The sequence below is a fragment of the Triplophysa rosa genome, linkage group LG13, assembly GCF_024868665.1.
Source record: "Triplophysa rosa linkage group LG13, Trosa_1v2, whole genome shotgun sequence".
NCBI lineage: Eukaryota > Metazoa > Chordata > Actinopteri > Cypriniformes > Nemacheilidae > Triplophysa > Triplophysa rosa.
The window spans coordinates 3,579,144-3,599,720 of record NC_079902.1 but is presented as its reverse complement, the minus strand read 5'-3'; the positions used below and the strand labels follow the sequence as shown (position 1 = coordinate 3,599,720).

General features: G+C 37.6%; 1 protein-coding gene across 3 annotated transcripts in view; it reads left to right on the top strand.

Annotated features, from left to right (window-relative positions):
* The first annotated feature begins 2,269 nt into the window (after window positions 1–2,269).
* Window positions 2,270–20,577, top strand: part of tcirg1b (T cell immune regulator 1, ATPase H+ transporting V0 subunit a3b) — a 46,441-nt gene continuing 28,133 nt past the window's right edge. The window contains exons 1-7 of one of the 3 annotated variants that reach the window (XM_057349955.1): window positions 2,270–2,431; window positions 3,913–4,032; window positions 12,813–12,891; window positions 13,074–13,210; window positions 19,191–19,286; window positions 19,382–19,570; window positions 19,862–19,944. In XM_057349955.1, coding sequence (XP_057205938.1) covers window positions 3,916–4,032; window positions 12,813–12,891; window positions 13,074–13,210; window positions 19,191–19,286; window positions 19,382–19,570; window positions 19,862–19,944 — 701 coding nt within the window. In that variant the 5' untranslated portion in view covers window positions 2,270–2,431; window positions 3,913–3,915. Of the gene's footprint in view, window positions 2,432–3,912; window positions 4,033–12,337; window positions 12,693–12,812; window positions 12,892–13,073; window positions 13,211–19,190; window positions 19,287–19,381; window positions 19,571–19,861; window positions 19,945–20,577 lie in introns of those variants that run through there. The other 2 variants (XM_057349953.1, XM_057349954.1) reach the window with 2 other exon arrangements.

The window sequence follows — 20,577 nt, the reverse complement described above, 5'->3', positions numbered from 1 at the left end:
TCGAAAGGGAATGCGCATACGCAAATGATAATTCTGTTTTGCGACGATTTACGACACTGCATGATCTGTTCCACGCTTGCGCACCTTTGTACCGCTACTTTCACTACTGTCCACCTCTGGTCTCATGTCACTTCTGTGTGGAAACTATGCGTTCTTTCTTTTTCTGTAACGTATCCCCAGACTTGTTTTTAGTTCTTTCTTCATGTAAGTGCAGATAGTCTAGGCAGAAATGCATATTATGTTCCTTATTGTCTTCTGTAAACACCATTGAAGGGATTATTTTCATCATTTAGATTATTTAGATAGATATATTAGCCTATATAGACCCATACTAATACAAAATTACTCAATTTAAAGTTAACTAATATTAGCAGCTTTTAATAAAAAAAACGACACAAACCGTCTTTGACAATACTACGGACCTCAGATCGAAACACGGCAAGTTAAGTAGGCCTAATGCCAGCAATGAATCGCAAAGGGGAGTATGGAGGAAACTGAAGGTTTGCAGTGACAGAAAGGCTCAGACTTTATTCCACATGTAACCAAAATCGTGTATGTTCATGTAACAACTCCTTTATTATTTTGGATTAGCAACCACGTAAACACATCGTAATGCATAGTGTAAGCTACATTTTAAAACATCAAAATAGGCCCGCCGTGAACTGTTAAATGAAAAACACAATGTAGCCTACAAAAACATGCCGCCAGTTGTGCCGCCTGGCCGTCAAGTGTTTCATCGCATGCGTGATACCAACAGTGTAGGGAAACCGTGGATAACTACTTAATTACGTGCATGCGCAGAACGGATCGTGCAGGCATCCCGGATCGTGTACCGACACCTTCTATGGCCCTGTCCCAAATGGCGCACTTCATGTGGACTTACGGTCTCGTGGACTTAAATTGCTCGTTCTCGCCAAGTCTACAAGTCCGTAGGGTGTCCCATTTGTCTTTTTAGCGCTCAGAAGTCTGCTCGCGAGCGCCTCCTTTGTGCCCTCGATGCGGTCTTCGGCGAAGCCCGCATTGATGCAGACTCAACTGAAGTCCCCTACCCAGAAATCCTTGCGAACGCCCAATCACAGAACGGATGGGAGGAGTGTCGTGAATGTCAGACATTTACGTAAACATGACAAATACATTTTTAAATGTATGTTTTGATAAAATTCTAAATTAATTTATTAATTGGTTACTTTTTCACATTATTGCTTATTTATTTTCTATTAAGCCAGCTAATCAAGAATAAAAACGTTTAATGCAGTGCTTTTTCTTACTTAAGGTAATAAGCCATATTTTGTTGTAGATTTATATGTAGTTGTCTCTGTAAAGCTGAACAACACAGCTTCTGTATTATAGAGAAATATTAAATAACAACAACAACATATATGCATATTAAGAAGTGTATACAGAAGAATATTGTATACAAATAAATAAATATACATAAGCAGTTGCATTTACGTCATGACAAATTAATGCATTACAAACATAAGTATCTATTGCATAATGCTCGGGTGGCATATCAAAATATGAAATACAGAACAATAAAAACCTGCAGCTCCAGTCCCAAATAACAACAATGGGACAACAAGTGTGATCGACTTCACGCGGCGCTGTGCAGACTGATCAGCGAATGACAACAAAGTACCGCGAGAGTGATTAGAAAGCACCGCTTGCTCACCGCCTGTCCCAAAATGCACTCCCATGTACCCTTGTGGACTCGTGCCTAGTGCCCTGTAGGTCTGCACTTCCTGACGTCACCAAGTGTGGACTCTGAGGAGGTCCACAAGACCGGAGAGCACCATTTGGGACAGGGCCTATGGCTCTCACTAAATCCTTGGTGTTTCGAGTCTGACGTCATCACGCAACAGTGCGCAACGGTGTTTTTTAGGCGATTTTAACAATCAAATGTACTTTAGATGGTTAGAGTAAGGTTAGGGTTAGGGTAAAGGTTTCGTAAGACTTTGAGCACCAAGGATTTAGTCAAAACCAACAAGCCACGCCCACGGATCTGATGACGTCAGACCCGAAACACCAAGGACGAACTTCCTGTTTCTTGAGTCACGTTACTGAAGCTTGTCACGTGACCGCAGGGCTAAACAGTTTAAGAAACATAACATTATAGACAGCATTGCAACATTTGGAACTAATAGATGTAAAGTATGTACATTTTAGTTGACAAAAAAACAATAACCTAAAATGTTCTGTGTAACGTTAGCTTGACCACCGATGCGCTGAAGTTTTGGGCTGTGGTCACATGACAAGCGACGGTAACGTGACTGTAAAGAAATGGGAAGTTCGTGACTCACTCTCATAGAGCTGTTATAACTTTATTCTTTTAACAAGATACGGACCGTTGTTCTCCGCTTCAAGACAAGTATTGTCAAATAGTGTGGATAAAAGTCAGTCCTGTTTGCTGGTGTCGGTGCATTATCAGCAGGTAAGAGTGCGGATCAGACTGGATGTTTACACGGATGGTGTTATTCTGCTCATGACACTGTTTTAATATCTGATCACACTTTAACACGGTCAGATTTCACATAACATGTTGATTCAAGTACTGTAAATAATACACACCACTTTCATTTTTTGCCTGTTTAGATGCATTTACGTAGGCCTACATGTAATATGTATGTATTATGTCATGACTGTATGAATTAATCTTCTCTCTTCTAATTTATACATTCGATATAAACATCTTTCAATAAAATTCCGACTCTCGCAAATAGCAGAGTGACAGTCGAGGCTGTCTAAAACGTTCAATATTTTTTGTATGGTTTTTTTTTTTACAATGTACGAAGCACGTGAATGGAAAATGAATGCTCACTGTCAGCTGGAAAGAACTTTGTGTTAACCACTACTGTATGACTTTTCAAGATTAGTTGGGATAGTTGTCTAAATATTTAGCATGAAAGGCCTTAAAAGTGCTGTAAGTCCTGTAATGTGATTAAAATGAAATCGCATGTTCTGGGTATACCAATGACCAGTGTTGGGTAAGTTACTCTGAAAAAGTAATTCATTACTAGTTACTAATTACATATTCAATAGTGTAATTAGATTACTGTACAAATTACTCTCTCCAAAAAGTATTTAGTTACTTATTACTAATTACTTTCTATATCATACATCAACTTTGATTAGTTAAGTGATTCAAGGACGGCTCTTTTAATTCATTCAAATAAATAATATGAACTACATAAAGTACTCTTATGTACCGACCAAAGTATTACAAATGTGAGAATTATACATTAAAGCACAGATTTTAAAGTTAGACTTTGAATTTTGATGTTAATTCCACTATTGCACACACATATATTACACAAAGTATTTAGTCTAATTACATCAAAAGTAACTGTAATTAAATTACAGAAAAAATAAGAGTAATCCCTTACTTTACGTTTTCAAGTGAAAAAGTAATTAAATTACAGTAACTAATTACTTAGTAACTAGTTACACCCAACACTGACAATGACGTAGTTCTGGTTAAATATGGGCTGCCTGGTTATATAAGATATGAACATGACATTTCTTTATTAAAGCCCCAATGTTTTGCAAGTATTCAGACAATTATGTTTTATTTATATACTTTTATCTGATTTGATTTTCATCTTGTGCTTTACGTTGATGTTAGAGCAAATGGTAAGTTGATGTTTTAGTTAAATTATATATGTAAATATATTAGGGATGTTTTCAACTATAGACCATAGAAAAGTTGATATTGCTATAGGGTATTTCTTAAGTTGAGCATGAAGGATATTTTGATTATGAAACTTGAAAAACTCCACAATCAAGGACACACTCATGCTCATGCACACACTGAGTCAGATCAAAAGAGGAAGTGGCATGTCTAATTACAATAACGTATTCCAGGTGCTTCCACTTTTTCAGATGCACAATAACTGATTTGTTTTTGTGTTTTAGGTCATGGGATCTATGTTCCGCAGTGAAGAGGTCTGTCTGGTGCAGCTCTTTCTTCAGTCAGGATCTGCTTACAACTGTGTCAGTGAGCTTGGAGAATTGGGAATAGTAGAGTTTAGAGATGTGAGACATTTTCTTTTTTTACCGTTCTGTCTTTTTTATGTCTACTTGATAAGCTCTGGGCTTCATTTGCATGATATTTGTATTTAGATTTACATTTATTCATTCAGCAGATGCTTTCATCCAAAGGGACTTACAGTTGAGGAATACAACAAACAATTGTAAAGTGTGATATGTAAACAGTGGCAAACAGCGATTGTGAAGTGATATGTATAAGGGTGTTCAGTGTTTCCCCTAGGTTTACGGCTTTGGGGGGGGGGGCTGCGGTCTCTATATATTTTTTGCGGCGGAGGAGGTCCGGACAATACTTTTTTTAATAAATAATGTTAAATCAATGAGTCTCATGTTTTATCAGGCCATTTACTTTATATTCTGATAGCCACGGTCTGTGTGAAACATAGAAGGTCTGGTAACTGAGAAAATGTGTTGTAGGCTCTGGTGCTGAAGCGAAGTCCCAGTGGTCTATTTTATTATTAAAAAAAACTACTGACAACAAAATGTAACAACTGAAATAAATATATCATGAGCAGGAGTACTTACAAAGTTACTAACAGCCTTTCCTTGCCATTCATACTAGACCTGATTCTAAATATTCTTTCCAATTAAAACATGATTCACAATGAAATGCTCTTAACATGCTGATTATTTATGCTATTAATATCATAAATGCTATATGTAGATACAAGACGTTATGTTGTATAATCTGTCACAAACCTATATAGCAAACAGTAAACTGACTGACAGCTAAAAATACTTTATTAGTGCTGCATTTTCGTTTACTTAAGCGTTACAGAAAAAGTGTCCATTTATTTACCTGCTCTTGGTGTCTGCAGGTCTTATATGCGTCGTGTCTTTGGCGGGAGAAGCAGCGCTCACGGAGCGGAAAAGGGTTAAAATGAAGCGCGTTTGGCGCTAAATAAAGATATTAGAGGATATAGCTGCAAAATATAATCAACATAAATGTCCTTGAGTGCGCGTGATGTGTACATCCCAGTTATGTAGACGCGCGCCGCTGCTCAATTTAAACCACAGAAATAGTCTGATTTTTTTAATGGTTCATTGTGTCTTGCGGTCCGGATAGAACGAAGGATAAGATGGGTGAAAACCTGTCATCTGGTGGTAACTGGACTGTTGCTTGTCAGGGGCAGGGCATGCGTATTTTCACCACCCTGGGAGCGTTTAAAAACACATTTTTATCTGCTTTTCAGGTGGTTGACGTGACATATTTTCCCACACGCGCTCTCTGTCCGCTGGTGACGTGCTTACCTGTGTATGTTATGGCACGCCGATGGTGACAGAATTACGCCATAGATTAAACGCGTTTATATCCGAACACCGTTTTTGACGGCGTTTTAAACAGTATTTGCGCCGCAAAATACGGCATCGCGATTGCAAACGCCGTAAAAAACGCGCGAAAAGTCGTCCATAGCGGCGTATTTAACGGCGTTCTAAGGCGCTTGAAAAGCACCACCTTTTGCGCCGCTGTCTTGCCATATGACAGCGTAAAAAACGCTGTTTTGGTTGCACAGAGCGTGCGTTATTTGTGCGTTTTTTGTGTTGTATAATGAGCCCCTCCCGCTGACTTCAGCAGCCAGTAAATTCGAACTGTTCTCACCCAATCACTGATGAACTGAGCCAGACCAGAGCAATTTACCATTGATCATTTTACAGGATTTTATCATGTGCGCAGTGTTACCTTTGATATCATTAAACAAACCATCGCTTGCTTTCCGAAGAAGCGACTTCTTCTCTTTGGAAATGTAAAGTTACACAACGTGTATCCTGCTTATTACATATAGCGCGTATTGCCTACGTGAAAAGCAAAAAAGCAATCGGTTGAAATATTGTATTAGCTAATTTCCAACACCAGAAATCACTCCTGGTATGAGCGAGCTCAGCTAGAGTAAAAAGTAAACTGTATTCCCTTTAAGCAAAGGCTGAGCACTGAGGGTGGTAGTCTGCTGGTTAGCGTGATCGACTCGCAATCGCTGACAGCATCAAATGCCGGTTCGAGACCCGCTTGAACCATTAGTCAATTTTTACGTAGTTGGTCTTGTTCTGTTTATCTGTATCGCTTGGCCGTTTTTAGATTTATATTTCAGTACTTAATGCGTGGTCAGTATGAAAAGAAAGTCTGGAATGAGAGATATTTTTATAAACCGTATCTGCACTTGATTTTTGCTGCTGAACTCATCAGTGGACTTTCGTACGTGACATCAGTGGACGAACGAACAGTAATAGATTTTACATTTACGCATTTAGCGGACACTTTTATCCAAAGCGACTTACAGGGCCTTTTAGTCTATGCATGTCTCTTATCAGTAGCCCATGTGATTTTAGTTTCCATATTACAAAAATTGATTGACTATAAGGAGACGCAATAATGTTGCGCAATGATTGTAATGTAACAAGCATGAACTTATTAACTAAAATATAACACAGCCCAAGTCAATGCCAAATGCCTTGCCATTTACCTCCATGAAGAGACTGACGCTATCGTGAGTGGAAATGCAAAGAAACTTACAATAAACAGCCACGTTTCCTTTTGAAATGGAAAAAAATATTATTCAGCACATAGAAATAAGTGCGGGATTCAGGCCAGGCAACACACTCATGCAGCCTAGCCTGGAGAGAACATGGCAAAATGAGATGCGGGCATGCTACTTACAAGCTACAGGCAAAACTATTTTAAAAAGTTGGTTTGCACAAAGATGGTGGTTAAGCCTACTGATCCCATAGCTCCGAATAGTAGGCCTAATTTAACGTAATTACTTACACTGTAAAAAAAATCCTGTTAAAACAGATAAAGTACTGGCAGAAAATCACCAGTACATTTTCTTTTATCTTACGGACATTTCCGTTAATGCTAAAATGTAATTTAATTCAGTGCAAAATGTAAAATGGAGAACATGCATACTCGAGTCATGGTCATTATTTATCTTTGTTTCATGTGCTTTGTCCAGTAAAATCAATCATATCTAAATGCTTGGGTGAACGTCCGTTTTCAGTCTGTTGAGGCCGGCTGCGGAGAAACGCGCTCCTCCACGGCATGGGGCAGATAAATAATACAGTTTAAGGTTGCTAAGCAATCAAGCTTATTTTTTTTTGTAATGATTATTTTGATTAAAGTAATGTCCAACCTTTAATCTGCATTTAGACGTATGACACCGCATTGTCTCATATAATTTAATTTATATGAGATGATATCTCAGTTTCAGCTTGGGTGGAGTTTCTGACTTGTGCAAAACTGCATTATAGGTAAATACTGTTTTCTGTTACGAATAAATTACTCTTCTAACTCTTGTTCTCTTACCTATTTATGTACCTTTATTATAGGTAATAAATTAATCAAATAAAATAATATATTATGTTATTAGATTAAGGTTCGGTAAATTCCGTTAACATAGCTTAATTAGAACGACCTTGCTTGTTCTACAAACACCATGCACTGTGTTTTACCTGAAGTGTTTTTCTGTTTGTTTGTTTTTTTATAGATTTTCTTCTGTAAAGCTGCTTTTGAACAATGCACATTGCGAAAAGCGCTATATAAATAAATTAGAATTTTATTATGCATGCAGGAAGAAAAAAGCAAAATGGTTCAGAATTACGCAACGCGTTTACATCCAAGCGCCGTAAAAACCGCGCGAAAAGCCGCCCATAACGCCGTATTTAACGGCGTTTTAAGGCGCCCCGAAAAGCGCCACCTTTTGCGCCGCTGTCTGGCCATATGATGGCGTAAAAAACGCTGTTTTGGTTGCACAGAGCGCGCGTCTTTTACGGCGTTTTGTCTGTTGTATAATAAGCCCCTCCCGCTGATTTCCACAGCCAATAAGTTTGAACTGCTCTCACCCAATCACTGATGAGCTGAGCCAGGATCTAATTCACCATGGCCTTGGTACTAATTCCTTGTAGTGGCCATTGATATTACTGTGTTTTGATTAGTGGAATAAAGATTTTTATGAAAATCCTTTTTTCAAGTGAATTTTATGTAAAAAAAATTACTGTATCCAATTCCAGCAAATTTGGCACACACCAACTCAAAACCCCCTATCTATAGGTAAAGTCTATGTTTTTTATTTAGGTTTATTTTATTTATTTGATTGACATTGAGAGTTAAGGCCTTAAGACCTGGACGGATCAGATATTTCCCCCGGCATTTCACCAAGCATTCACTTGAGACATAATTATGTTTGCGAGACACGTACATTCTGATGTGCGCACTTTGGATGTTTCAGTCAGAGTGAGATCATTGTGTCTTAACATCTTTGAATAACCCTTAACATCAATCAAGTCCCGCACTTTATTTTCTCTAGTACAGTAAGTTAATTCCATTAACGCAATAGTCAGACTCGCTCTGCTTGATATGCAGCTTTTGCAGTAATAATGAATGCACTTTATTTAGCCTACAGTAAAGCTGTGCGTTAACATGTATGATATGCAGGGTTCGTACGGGTGCTTTAAATCCTGTAAAATGATTGAATTTTATTATAGTCATTTTAAGGTTAGAAAAGTGATTGGATTTGGGATCAAGTGCTTAAAACTGCCTAAAACTTTAATTTCGTTGCTTTCATAATAATTCGCAATTTTACGGAGAATTTTTCTTTTGAAATAAAATACACATTTTGCACATAACGAAAATACGAAAAAAATCGGCGTGTGGCTATAATGTTATCTGCCAGTCTTTTGGATGTGCGCGCTCTGGTGGAGCAGAGTAGGAGATAATATGCCGGGCGTTTGCAGTTTCAATGCTCGTTGGCTGGAGGACGAAAATGACAAATTATGGCTAAAACGTGGACCAAATCCTCGAGTGGCCACCTGCAAAGTATGCAAAAAGGACGTGCAGCTCTTCACCATGGGGCCAGCTTAGCTTTCAAGTAGGGCTGTCACGATAAACCGACGATAAATGTCACGTGATTTATGCACAGCTTTTGAGTGAAGTACGAGAAAATGCTGCTGCATCCGAAAGCCAGAGGGCGCTCTCGTGCGGAAACTCCAAATACGCACTGCAGAAGAAGACCATATGACACCTAGATGCATATGGACATCTTTTTATAACTGTTACTCAAGCCTCATCAGGTATTTTTATGATAATAAAGTATATAATGATCATGTTTGACGGGTGTTGCTTTTTCAAATGCACATTATAAGCGACTCAAACTCGCACTGCTTTTAGATCAGCAGCATTTCCTACTGATCCCAGAGCCGTGCTTCACGAACAAGCTACGCATTAAAAAAATATTGACGCATTGCATATCGCAGCCAGCTCGCTTGCAGTAGGATTTAGTGGTACCGCAATAAAATCTCGTGCAGCCCTACTTTCAAGCCACATGAAAGGTAAATTTTTAGATTATTTCGAAATTTTCGATTAGGCCAATTAAGTTTAAGGTAGATGGAAAAATTCGCGAACTAATTAATTTTCGGGAGGGATGTAAAGTGTAATTGTAGGTCTTTTTTGACAGATATGGTCGGAAATGAACAGGGACTCGGGCAGAAATTAGCCTATCTTACTTAAAAACTACGTCAAGTTGTGTGTGTGTGCTCACCGACTGAATTCTGCAGTGTTGCGAATTCTTTCTTTCATCAAACAACAAAGTGCTAATACGATGTTAACGATATCAGGGATTAGATTTTTTTCGTATAAATAAAGATTTTTTAATTTTTTTTTAGCTCGCTGGGATCACCCGCGTAAAGTGCAAAATGTTTTTGTGACGGGGTGGGGGTTGGGTGCTGTGTGGTATAAATGGCGTAGATGCGCCATCTAGTGGCTGTGTATTGAAACAGAGAAATACATTCCTGTTTTATTTTTTTAACACTACACAAAAGTTTGAACAAAATACAATCAAGGGAACTTTTATAACGTAATGTTAAACAAATATCTTTAAGATTGAAATACATATGATAGATATGATAACCAGTTCATGTTTTTTCTTCTGAACTGTCACAAATTTACAGGTGGGGCATTTTCCATACTGTTAAAACAGTACCTTAGTCTTATCCTGAAGTAATATTGACAAACTAAATATATCATTTGGAAGCTTACACCCTACTGTTCCCACATTTGGTGACTAATTTTCAAAACAAATTACATAGGAACAGTATTATATTAATTGCATTTTAATGAGCAAAAATTGTTTTAAATTTAAAGAAAAACTTGATCGATTCTCTATTTCTGATGCGGCGGCAACCTATAATTCGCACCCATGTTATTTCCGTGTTTCTTTTGTTATTTTATGTGGTCAAATCATATCAATTACAAATATGTGCCCACAGTACTGTATAGGATGTCTGCTTTGTGAGTTAAATGACAATTTGCTCAAGTCTTTTATGGAATAAATTGAGTATAGTTAGTATATAGTATAATTACATATAATTGGCATACAGTATAACTATGGATTATCTACAAAGGAACATACAGTATATGTATGTCAGCATGTAATTAACGCAGTTGTAAGTGACTGGAAAAGTATAAAAACACACATTAAAAGTGCTTTTAAAGTGCTGGATTTTGAAGTTGGAAAAGGTGTAAGAACCCTGGATATGCTTTTTAGTTATGTTTTTTAAGTCTATTCTTTTTTAAATGCGTCATGCATAATCGTTCTCATCAGCAGGTCCATCATAAACATCGCCTACACTAAAAAAATCTGTAAAAACAAGGCACAATATACTGTATTAATATGAAGGAATTTTCCGTATTCATTTTTTTACAGTTGTTTCACCTGTATTTTACATTTGGCACTGAATTAAATTACATTTTAGCATTAACGGAAATGTCTGTAAAATAAAGGAAAATGTACGGGTGTACCCATTCTTCCTGGCAGAACTGCTTTAGCTCGGTCATATTCTTTGGACGTCTCATGTGTATGGCCCTCTTCAAGTCAATCCATAGCATCTCTATTAGGTTGAGGTCTGGGCTCTGACTTGGCCACTCCAAAAGGTGGATTATATCATATTATATCATAACAATATCATATGATTGATTTTACTGGACAAAGCATATGAAACAAAGATAAATAATGACCATGACTCGAGTATGCATGTTCTCCATTTTTCATTTTGCACTGAATTAAATTACATTTTAGCATTAACGGAAATGTCCGTAAAATAAAAGAAAATATACTGGTAATTTTCTGCCAGTACTTTATCTGTTTTAACAGGATTTTTTTTACAGTGTATGTAATTACGTTTAATTAGGCCTAATATTCGGAGCTATGGGATCAGTAGGCTTAACCACCATCTTTGTGCAAACCAACTTTTTAAAATAGTTTTGCCTGTAGCTTGTAAGTAGCATGCCTGCTTCTCATTTTGCCATGTTCTCTCCAGGCTAGGCTGCATGAGTGGGTTGCCGGGCCTGAATCCCGCACTTATTTCTATGTGCTGAATAAGGGTGTGCAAAGCAGCCGGTATTTGTATCTGTATTTGTATTTGTTGAGGGGGGGAAAGTATTTGTATTCGAGTAAAATTCAAAATAGGCGTAAAAATCCAGTTTTTTTTGCGTTACACTTCTAATTTACGTTATAGTGTACGTAAACAGAGCGAACATGAGAGCACCCGACTGCAGACGTCAATAATGCAGCGTAATGGAATAATCTCCCGATCAAACTCCGCTTCCCGAAAGTTATAAACTGCCTCCGGAACCCAGTTAAGGTACAAAAATCTATTCAACAAAAATAGTGATGCACGCAGTGAAGTCTTTTTTCGCTCAGCCGAGCCTTCTCTGTTGCTGTGTGGAGCATCCTGTGTCAGTCACCCCTTTTACCACCCCGCCTTCCCCCCCCCGACTCCTAAATGTCTATGGAGTTTAAATGGACCCAAAAATCACGCGCATGTAATCCACGCGCAAACGCGCATAATGATAACCACGCGCGGAAAGCTGCTCCGCGAGGGCGCATTTAAACTCCGCGAGCGAGCAGAACAGTATCCGCAAGCAGAAAAGAATCCTCGCGCGGACGCATTTCTGCTCCGCGAGCAAAAACTCAGTCCGCGAGCAGAGGCTTTGACGAGCGCGCGCGCGATTCTCTCTATGCTCTCGCAACTGCTCAACACTTGCTCACTCGTTGAGTTGACTTCTGAGACTTTCCACAGTTCGAATTTACTGGCTGCGGAAGTCAGCGGGAGGGGCTCATTATACAACACACAAAACGCCGTAAATAACGCGCACTCTGTGCAACCAAAACGGCGTTTTTTACGCCGTCATATGGCAAGACAGCGGCGCAAAAGGCGGCACTTTTCAAGCGCGTTAGAACGGCGTTTGGAATCGCGACGCTGTATTTTGCGGCGCAAATACGGTTTAAAATGCCGTCAAAAACGGTGTTCGGATATAAACGCGTTTAATCTATGGCGTAATCCTGACACCATCGGCTTGCCATAGTATGTGCGCGCGCTTCGGGTCGGAACTCGATACAGAGAGCAGAGGAGAATTGTAAAAGGCGCGACCACATAGAAACAGAAATGACATGCCGCCATGTAAATAAGATTAATAACATAATGCTATTTAGTTTGTTTAGTACGAGAACAAGGTATAGACATGTTATATAGGAAAGGTAACCTTAAATGACTTCTCTTGTGATCTAGCCGTACATAAAAAGTGAAATTAACTTGACCTTCAAGGGTGGCAGCCGGCAGGAGATGCCGTTAGAGGGGCGGGGCTCCCCCCTAAGGTAATGGTAGGTGAAACACTGGTGTTTGTCCTACATTGGTTTTCTGATGTCACAAAAAGCACATAGACTATGAGCTAAATAAGGTTACAAAGAATAAACTAACTTTCTGTTATCTCTTTATCTCAGTTAAATCCAAATGTGAATGCATTCCAGAGGAAGTTTGTGAGTGAAGTAAGGAGATGTGAGGAGCTAGAGAAAACGTTTGGTGGGTCTCTCACTCTACGACATTCATGATTTTCACTTCTCCTTTATCAACATTATAACATGATTCAAGTCATCTTGTTTATTAAATGTTTTGTTTCAGACATAACATTAGATAAGTAAAATAGGCTGTGAATTCCAAGGTTTTATACTCTCTCATATTTTATTATTCTTTCTGTCTTACAGTGTTTCTAGAGCAGGAGATTGTTCGTACTCTTTCTCAGACACTGCAGCCTCCCATTCCAACCCCTGCAGCCCCTCAGCCCAGAGAACTGCTCACCATAGAGGAAGAGAGTGAGCGCTTAGCCCGCGAGCTTAAGGAGGTTTGTGTATATTTGTTTCCATTGCTGTGTTGATGCCATTCACATTCTCAATTTAGACAAAAATGTCAGATAGAACCAGTGATGTAGTCTAGTTTTTTGTAGAGAGTATACTGTGCTTTTTTCCTTCCAGCTTTATACTCGCCCATCCCAAAGTAAGTCAGTTTTTGAAAACCCAGCTTTAAAGTCATTTATTTGTGATGTACTAATTCTACATAAACATACATAAAATACCATTATGAACCATACATTTTTCTATTACAAAATAAAAAAATGGTTTGGGCATTATTATTCCAACAGGATTTAATGGTATTCTGTTGATTCCCATCTGCATCTGTTGTGTTTTGGGCAACCAACATAATGTGAAAAATATCCTGTGAAAGTAATAATCCTTATATCTTGATTTAGTTTGATTTTGACTGATTAAGGCCAAAGGGATCATATTAGTTTTAGCCGGGATCATATCCCGGCTAAAACTAATATTATTGTTTGTTTTAGATGTAATGCAATTTTTATACACGATTTAAGGTTAAAAATGCTGTATTTTCCACATACTGTGCGTGTTTGTATCTCCTCTTTGCCCCGCCTCTCTGAAACGTGCAGATTTTTTACAATGCTCATTGCTCTGAAAAGCGAGGTTTGCTATGATTGGACAGTTAACCAGTGCGTAGTGATTGGTCGAATACTGCAAGCGTGTAACGGAAATGTAACGCCTCTTACCATATTTGGAACATCAGGTTTCAAAGCAATTGTACTGACAGGTACGCCCACCTTACTTGCGTTTATATTTGGGCGGTCTTAGTCAAATCATACCACGAGCTGACGTAGATTTGTGGGGGTGTGGTTACACGAGGCATTTCAGGCAGATCTGGGTGAGCATTCGCTTTTAGATAGAATGCATCTTTTGTTCCGACACTTTAATTTTTACTATTATACGTGTCGAATACATGCATGGGCAACTTATAACACACCATAGACACAGAAAAACATGTATTCGCGCCATATGACCCCTTTAACAATGAACATTTGTGCAGTTTTATCAAGCTCTGGTTGCACTTAGATTGCTGGCAGAGTCTCTAGCCTGACTTTCTGGCTAGCCAGGAGTTCTCATCTCTCATCATTAAAACAATTATGAACATTGAAGTATGTACGCACCAGAGATGGGAAGTAAAGAAGTACAAATACTTCGTTACTGTACTTAAGTAGATTTTTCTGGTATCTGTACTTTACTGCACTATTTATTTTTCTGACGACTTTTTACTTTCACTTCTTACATTTTTACGCAAATACCTGTACTTTCTACTTCTTACATTTTCAAACCAGGCTCGTTACTTTAGTTTTAATCTGTATTTGATGCACAATCAATATTATTTCTTGTCATTGCGTGACTTTTTCAACCTAATGATAGGTCTGCCTAAAAGCCGAAGCGCTGTGTGAGGTGGCCACTAGCCAATCAAATGTAAGAAGGCGGGAGTTACTGTTTACAGAGCAAAGCGGTGACCAATCAAATCAAAGAAGACAGAGTAATTGTTCTCAGATCTCGAGCGTGATATTCTGCATCATGTGGTGACTCGTGAATGGTAGGGTTTTTTAGCCCGAAAGGACCAGATTTTAAATATGTAATTTAGCTATTTAGCTATTCGCATGTTCTACAAACATATACTTCACGATAGGGCTGTCACGATTATGAAATTTGGCTGACGATTAATTGTCTAGTAAATCATTGCGATTATGATGATTAATTGTCTCTTTTAGGGCTTTGACGATTTTGGCGATTAATTGTCTGTTTTAGAGCTTTGACATTTAATTCTCATACATTTTTGATTCAGCTTTGAAACGACCATATTGTTCTGAATATAAAAAATATGTTTTTTTTTTCTTGGAAATACATCGGAAAATATTGGTTTATCATATATTTTAGGTTTAGGCTTTTAACTGTCAATAATACAACCGCCATATACTTGTAAATTAAGTAAATTGATCAGGAGTGAAGCCACCATTGATATGCTATCAGTCATAGAATTGCTTCTAGTCTGTTTTTTTCTCACAAGATACAATAAAATTTTACTTCTATGTTAATGAAATTTTGGTAGACTGGTTTTCACACTGAGATTAACTTAAATAATATTAAATTGTACTGCAGGTTATTTTTATGGTATATGCTTTAGTTTTTATTGTGTTGTGGTGGTACATTTTACAAGTATCACAATGCTTTAGTTACAATCAATACACTAAAATATGTAATATGCAGATGCACTACAGCTCCCCCTAGTGTCTTCTATAGAGATGTGAAATAATTGCGATGATCTGAAACCATCGCGATGAGGCGATTATTTAATAATCGTGACAGCCCTACTTCACGAAGGATGTACTGTAGTTCTTTCAGAAGTTAAGGCAGCTCGTTAAGGTAAGCGCATTATTGTTGCTGTTGTTCATTAGTATGTATGAATTGCATGTTTTTTGCTATCGTGGTGTGTGCGTTAAGTTCATGAACGAGTGAAAAATACCTGCTCATTGCGTTGCTTTCGATGAACTAATTATAGTGGGCACTTTTGCACAAAAATGCGCTAATTTCCTGATTGCCATTTGAAGTGGTTTCTGGACATGTCCTATTAGTCTTATTTTCTAATTTTCTTAATGCATTTGCCTTGTTTGATCTGTTTGATCTATTTTCCTGATTTTTATTATATTTTTTCATCTTGTCATGATTAAAATTATAAGGAAATAAAAAACGATCCTTATCAACGTTGATTGACATTGCAATAAAATACTATAACATTATTTTGGAAGTTAAAATTTTGGGCTGGTTTTTGTTGGAGTGAGTAGGTTTTAGTGAGCCTTTGGTCTGGAAATCGTCCACCTAATCTAGCAACACTGACATCAGTTTTAATGTTGAACGAGTGTAACGTACAATGTAAGAGGCTAAACATTTAATATTTTAAAGCGAGGCATAATTTCAAGAAATGTGTTTAACCAATCGAGAAAAACAGTAATGGTTACCAAGTAAATTGACTTGCCTAATTAATTATCTCTTTATTTCTCAGTTTTCTCTGTTTGACAAGATCTCTCAAGTGTCTACAACCTTTGTATAATGATATGTCCATGAATGGTCTGTGCTTAAAATTTAAAGGGACAGTTAATCTAAAATTGAAAGCAGTGAAATTCTGTTATGAAATGTTTTGACAATCACAGTACCAAACAGTCATTTCCTGGCTATTACGCATCGCAGACATAGGCTAGTAGTCTAAGAAGCTGCCACGGACCAAGGCGGAAGGCAACACAAAGAATAGCAAAAATTATGGTTGAGAACTTGAGACAAAGGGAATTCTGACACAATTATTATCAATACGCTTGTCCTTTACACTCTTATCTTACATCATAATTGTATTATACATTTGTGTTTTTTTCCACTAGGTAGTGGCAAATAGATTTATTCCATCAGTCTTTTTTATGCTTGTGTTCTACATAATGGTAGTTCAGTTGTGAGGTACGAGCGTGACTCTAAAACAGGTAGTAGTATTGGCTACTTTTTACTTAAGTACATTTTAGAGCCCATACTTTATACTTTACTTAACTGACAAGTTTAGTCAGTACTTCAACTTTTACTTGAGTACTTTTAAACATGAGTATCTGTACTTCTACTTAAGTAAAGGATGTGTGTACTTTTGCCATCTCTGGTACGCACACAGTTTTCTCTGTCAGATTTTCTTGAATTTGGCTGAGCAGTCATTGGGTGGCTCGCCAATGTACTAGAATGCATAAGTTCTAGTACATAAATGAAGAAAGCAGGACTAAGTGCTTGTGAGGACTAGAGTTTATTGAAGGTGGTAGTGTAGCATGGTTCTTCTGTTGCATTGTTCTCGTGCCAACCTTCTACATTCTTAACCATCTTAACCCAAGGTACTGTCTGTGTGAGCAGACCTTTATACCTGGTAACACATGTGACACAAACAATACAGTGACACCCCATGGAGAACCCATGGGAAAGTGACCTGATGATGACCATAAAGGGCCTCCCATATGGAGACCCTGTAGTACTTTGATCTCTGATGCTTACCTAAGGTTCTATTTATATGAGCCATTTAGGTAAACAATAATACAGTTGATTGTATCAGAATCACACTCACAACTCTCTAAAAAGTGCTAAAGTCAATTGCAAATACACAATCTTTTATCTCCCTTTCTCCCTCATTTATTGATCCACCACACAAACAAACGTTAGTGAAGTTAGCTAGTTAAATACAATTTAATATGCCAACAATCTCCTAGTTATGTTAATGATAACGAATATGCTCATTTGTACGCAGTGGTTTTAAAAGGGGGCGAGTTATCGCATAAGAAGAGAAAGTATAATACACCGGCAAACAGAGAAACGCGATTGCGTACACCATCGCCACAGAAGGGCACCCCGCGTACACCGTAGCATGAGCCTCATAAAGCTCATTTTCTGTAACGCCTGCTGCAGCTGCAGCATCACCCGAAGCGGCAGTAGCTTGAGGCTTACGAAAAGACTGAAATAGTGTAGTTGAAATGTTTGCCTTTCATGATCTCATTTTGATTCATATCTCCCGGTTGCACCAATGGTCCAAAGGTCAGTACGTTGCACCTTTCTGACAAAAAAACAATGTTGTTACGCATCCTCACGCTTTTTTAAGTGGGTATATGGAAGTCCTTGACCTTTTCTACTGGGTGTACGCATATACCTGCATATCACGTAGACTACACCACTGGATAGAACCCTATAATTTAAATTGCTTGATTACAACATTCTTCAAAATATCTTCTTTTGTGTTCTGCAGAAGAAAGTAATACCGGTTTGGAATGACATGAGGATAAATATATGATCAAATATGTTTTTCATTTTTGGATGAACTATCCCTTTAAATATAAAATGTTTTTGTAATTAAAAATCAAATACTTAAAAAAACAATGTTGAAAATGTCTTCCTACCTAACTGTGAGTCACAACAAGGAGCTTTAAATAATTATTTAAAGCTTTTTGAAGTATGATTTTGCGGGAAAAATCAACAACACGTGTGAAAATAAATTTGTAACTTGAAGTTTTATATTTCAAACAGAAATGATGATATTGGACAAAATTTACAGATTGCTGCTTTCTGAAATGCATCACATTATACAGGTGCTGGTCATATAATTAGAATATCATCAAAAAGTTGATTTATTTCACTAATTCCATTCAAAAAGTGAAACTTGTATATTATATTCATTCATTACACACAGACTGATATATTTCAAATGTTTAATTTTCTTTTAATTTGATCTTTATGGAGATGCAGTTTTTATTTTCCAACAGGACTTGGCACCTGCACACAGTGCCAAAGCTACCAGTACCTGGTTTAAGGACCATGGTATCCCTGTTCTTAATTGGCCAGCAAACTCGCCTGACCTTAACCCCATAGAAAATCTATGGGGTATTGTGAAGAGGAAGATGCGAATTTGCCAGACCCAACAATGCAGAAGAGCTGAAGGCCACTATCAGAGCAACCTGGCCTCTCATAACACCCGAGCAGTGCCACAGACTGATCGACTCCATGCCACGCCGCATTGCTGCAGTAATTCAGGCAAAAGGAGCCCCAACTAAGTATTGAGTGCTGTACATGCTCATACTTTTCATGTTCATACTTTTCAGTTGGCCAAGATTTCTAAAAATCCTTACATTTTATTGGTCTTAAGTAATATTCTAATTTTCTGAGATACTGAATTTGGGATTTTCATTAGTTGTCAGTTATAATCATCAAATTAAAAGAAATAAACATTTGAAATATATCAGTCTGTGTGTAATGAATGAGTATAATATACAAGTTTCACTTTTTGAATGGAATTAGTGAAATAAATCAACTTTTTGATGATATTCTAATTATATGACCAGCACCTATATATGAAGTTCAGTCTTATGAATGATTTTGTATGTTATTCTTCAACCTGTCAATTTGTGATTTGACCCTATGGTTTTTAACTTGCAGGTTTCCAGGAACAGAGACAGCCTGCGAGCTCAGTTCACCCAGCTCTGTCAGTACAGAGGAGTTTTGAAACAGACACATTCACTAACAGCATCACAGGTCAGAACGCAAAGACTTTAATGCACAAATCACAATGTTCTTGCATGTCGTGTGTACACGGCTGATTCGTGTATGTATGTGGTTCTACATCTCAGGCCCCGCTGGGCTCGTTCGACCCGGTGGGTCTGGCAGAGAACAGACAGGATGTCAGGCTGAGCTTTGTGGCAGGCGTAGTTCACCCATGGAAAGTTCCCGCATTTGAGAGGCTGCTGTGGCGTGCTTGTCGTGGTTACATTATTGTGGACTTTCATGAAATGGAAGAGAAACTTGAACATCCGGATTCTGTAAGCCCACAAATATTTGATAAATGAGTACTTCGATTATTTATAACCTATCTATGGTTTAACCCCTTAACATACGGCCATTTGAAAGGCGTTTTTAGCGTTTTTTCCTTTTTTACATTACTATTCAATCAACTATCAAAAAACACTCAACATTCATGTTCTGAACTTTTTGCAATCAATACAATGCTCTAAAATGGGGTGCTTATATAAAAGGTTAAATACTTTTAAACAAAGAGTTTTGTTTTTTAAACAACGATTATTGTTACATTGTGTATATGACTGATATCTCAGGGCGAGGAGGTGCAGTGGACTGTGTTTTTAATCTCATTTTGGGGAGATCAGATCGGCCAGAAGGTGAAGAAGATTTGTGATTGGTAGGTGACATCTATATGGTTTTTCCATGTCAGAATGAAATAAAAATTTAACCGTAAAAAGTATTTTTTTCTATATTCTATCGTGAAGATCAGTTTTATTACAGCTCAGCGACAGACTGGTATATCCCGTAATTAAATATTTCCCAAAGCTCTTAAAATGTTAGACTCTCCTTTTGTCACTTTCAAAATGGCCAACAGCCTTTTCAATGGATAAAACACACTTTAGGGCAACACCTTTTAACTCAGTTGGTTTGATTGCACCAACAATATTAAGACGTAGTGGCATTTGTAAACCAACTTTATCTCTCCTCACAGATGTCCTATCTAAGGAACTGCAGAAACACATGAATTTTGAGTCACTAATATTTTACTATGACAGAATACCCCAATTTATACCGTACAGTATCAATTGTTTTACCAAAAACCTAACATACAGCCAAGAAAAAAATTAAGAGACCATTTCAGAGACTATTTTTCTGATTTTAAAATGTACTATTTATTGGTATGTGTTTAGGTAAAATGATCATTCTTGTTTCATTCAACTACTAACAATATTTTTACCAAATTTCAAATAAAAGATATTGTTTCTATTTGCATGTATTTGCAGAAAATGAAAACTGGAGAAACAGGCCA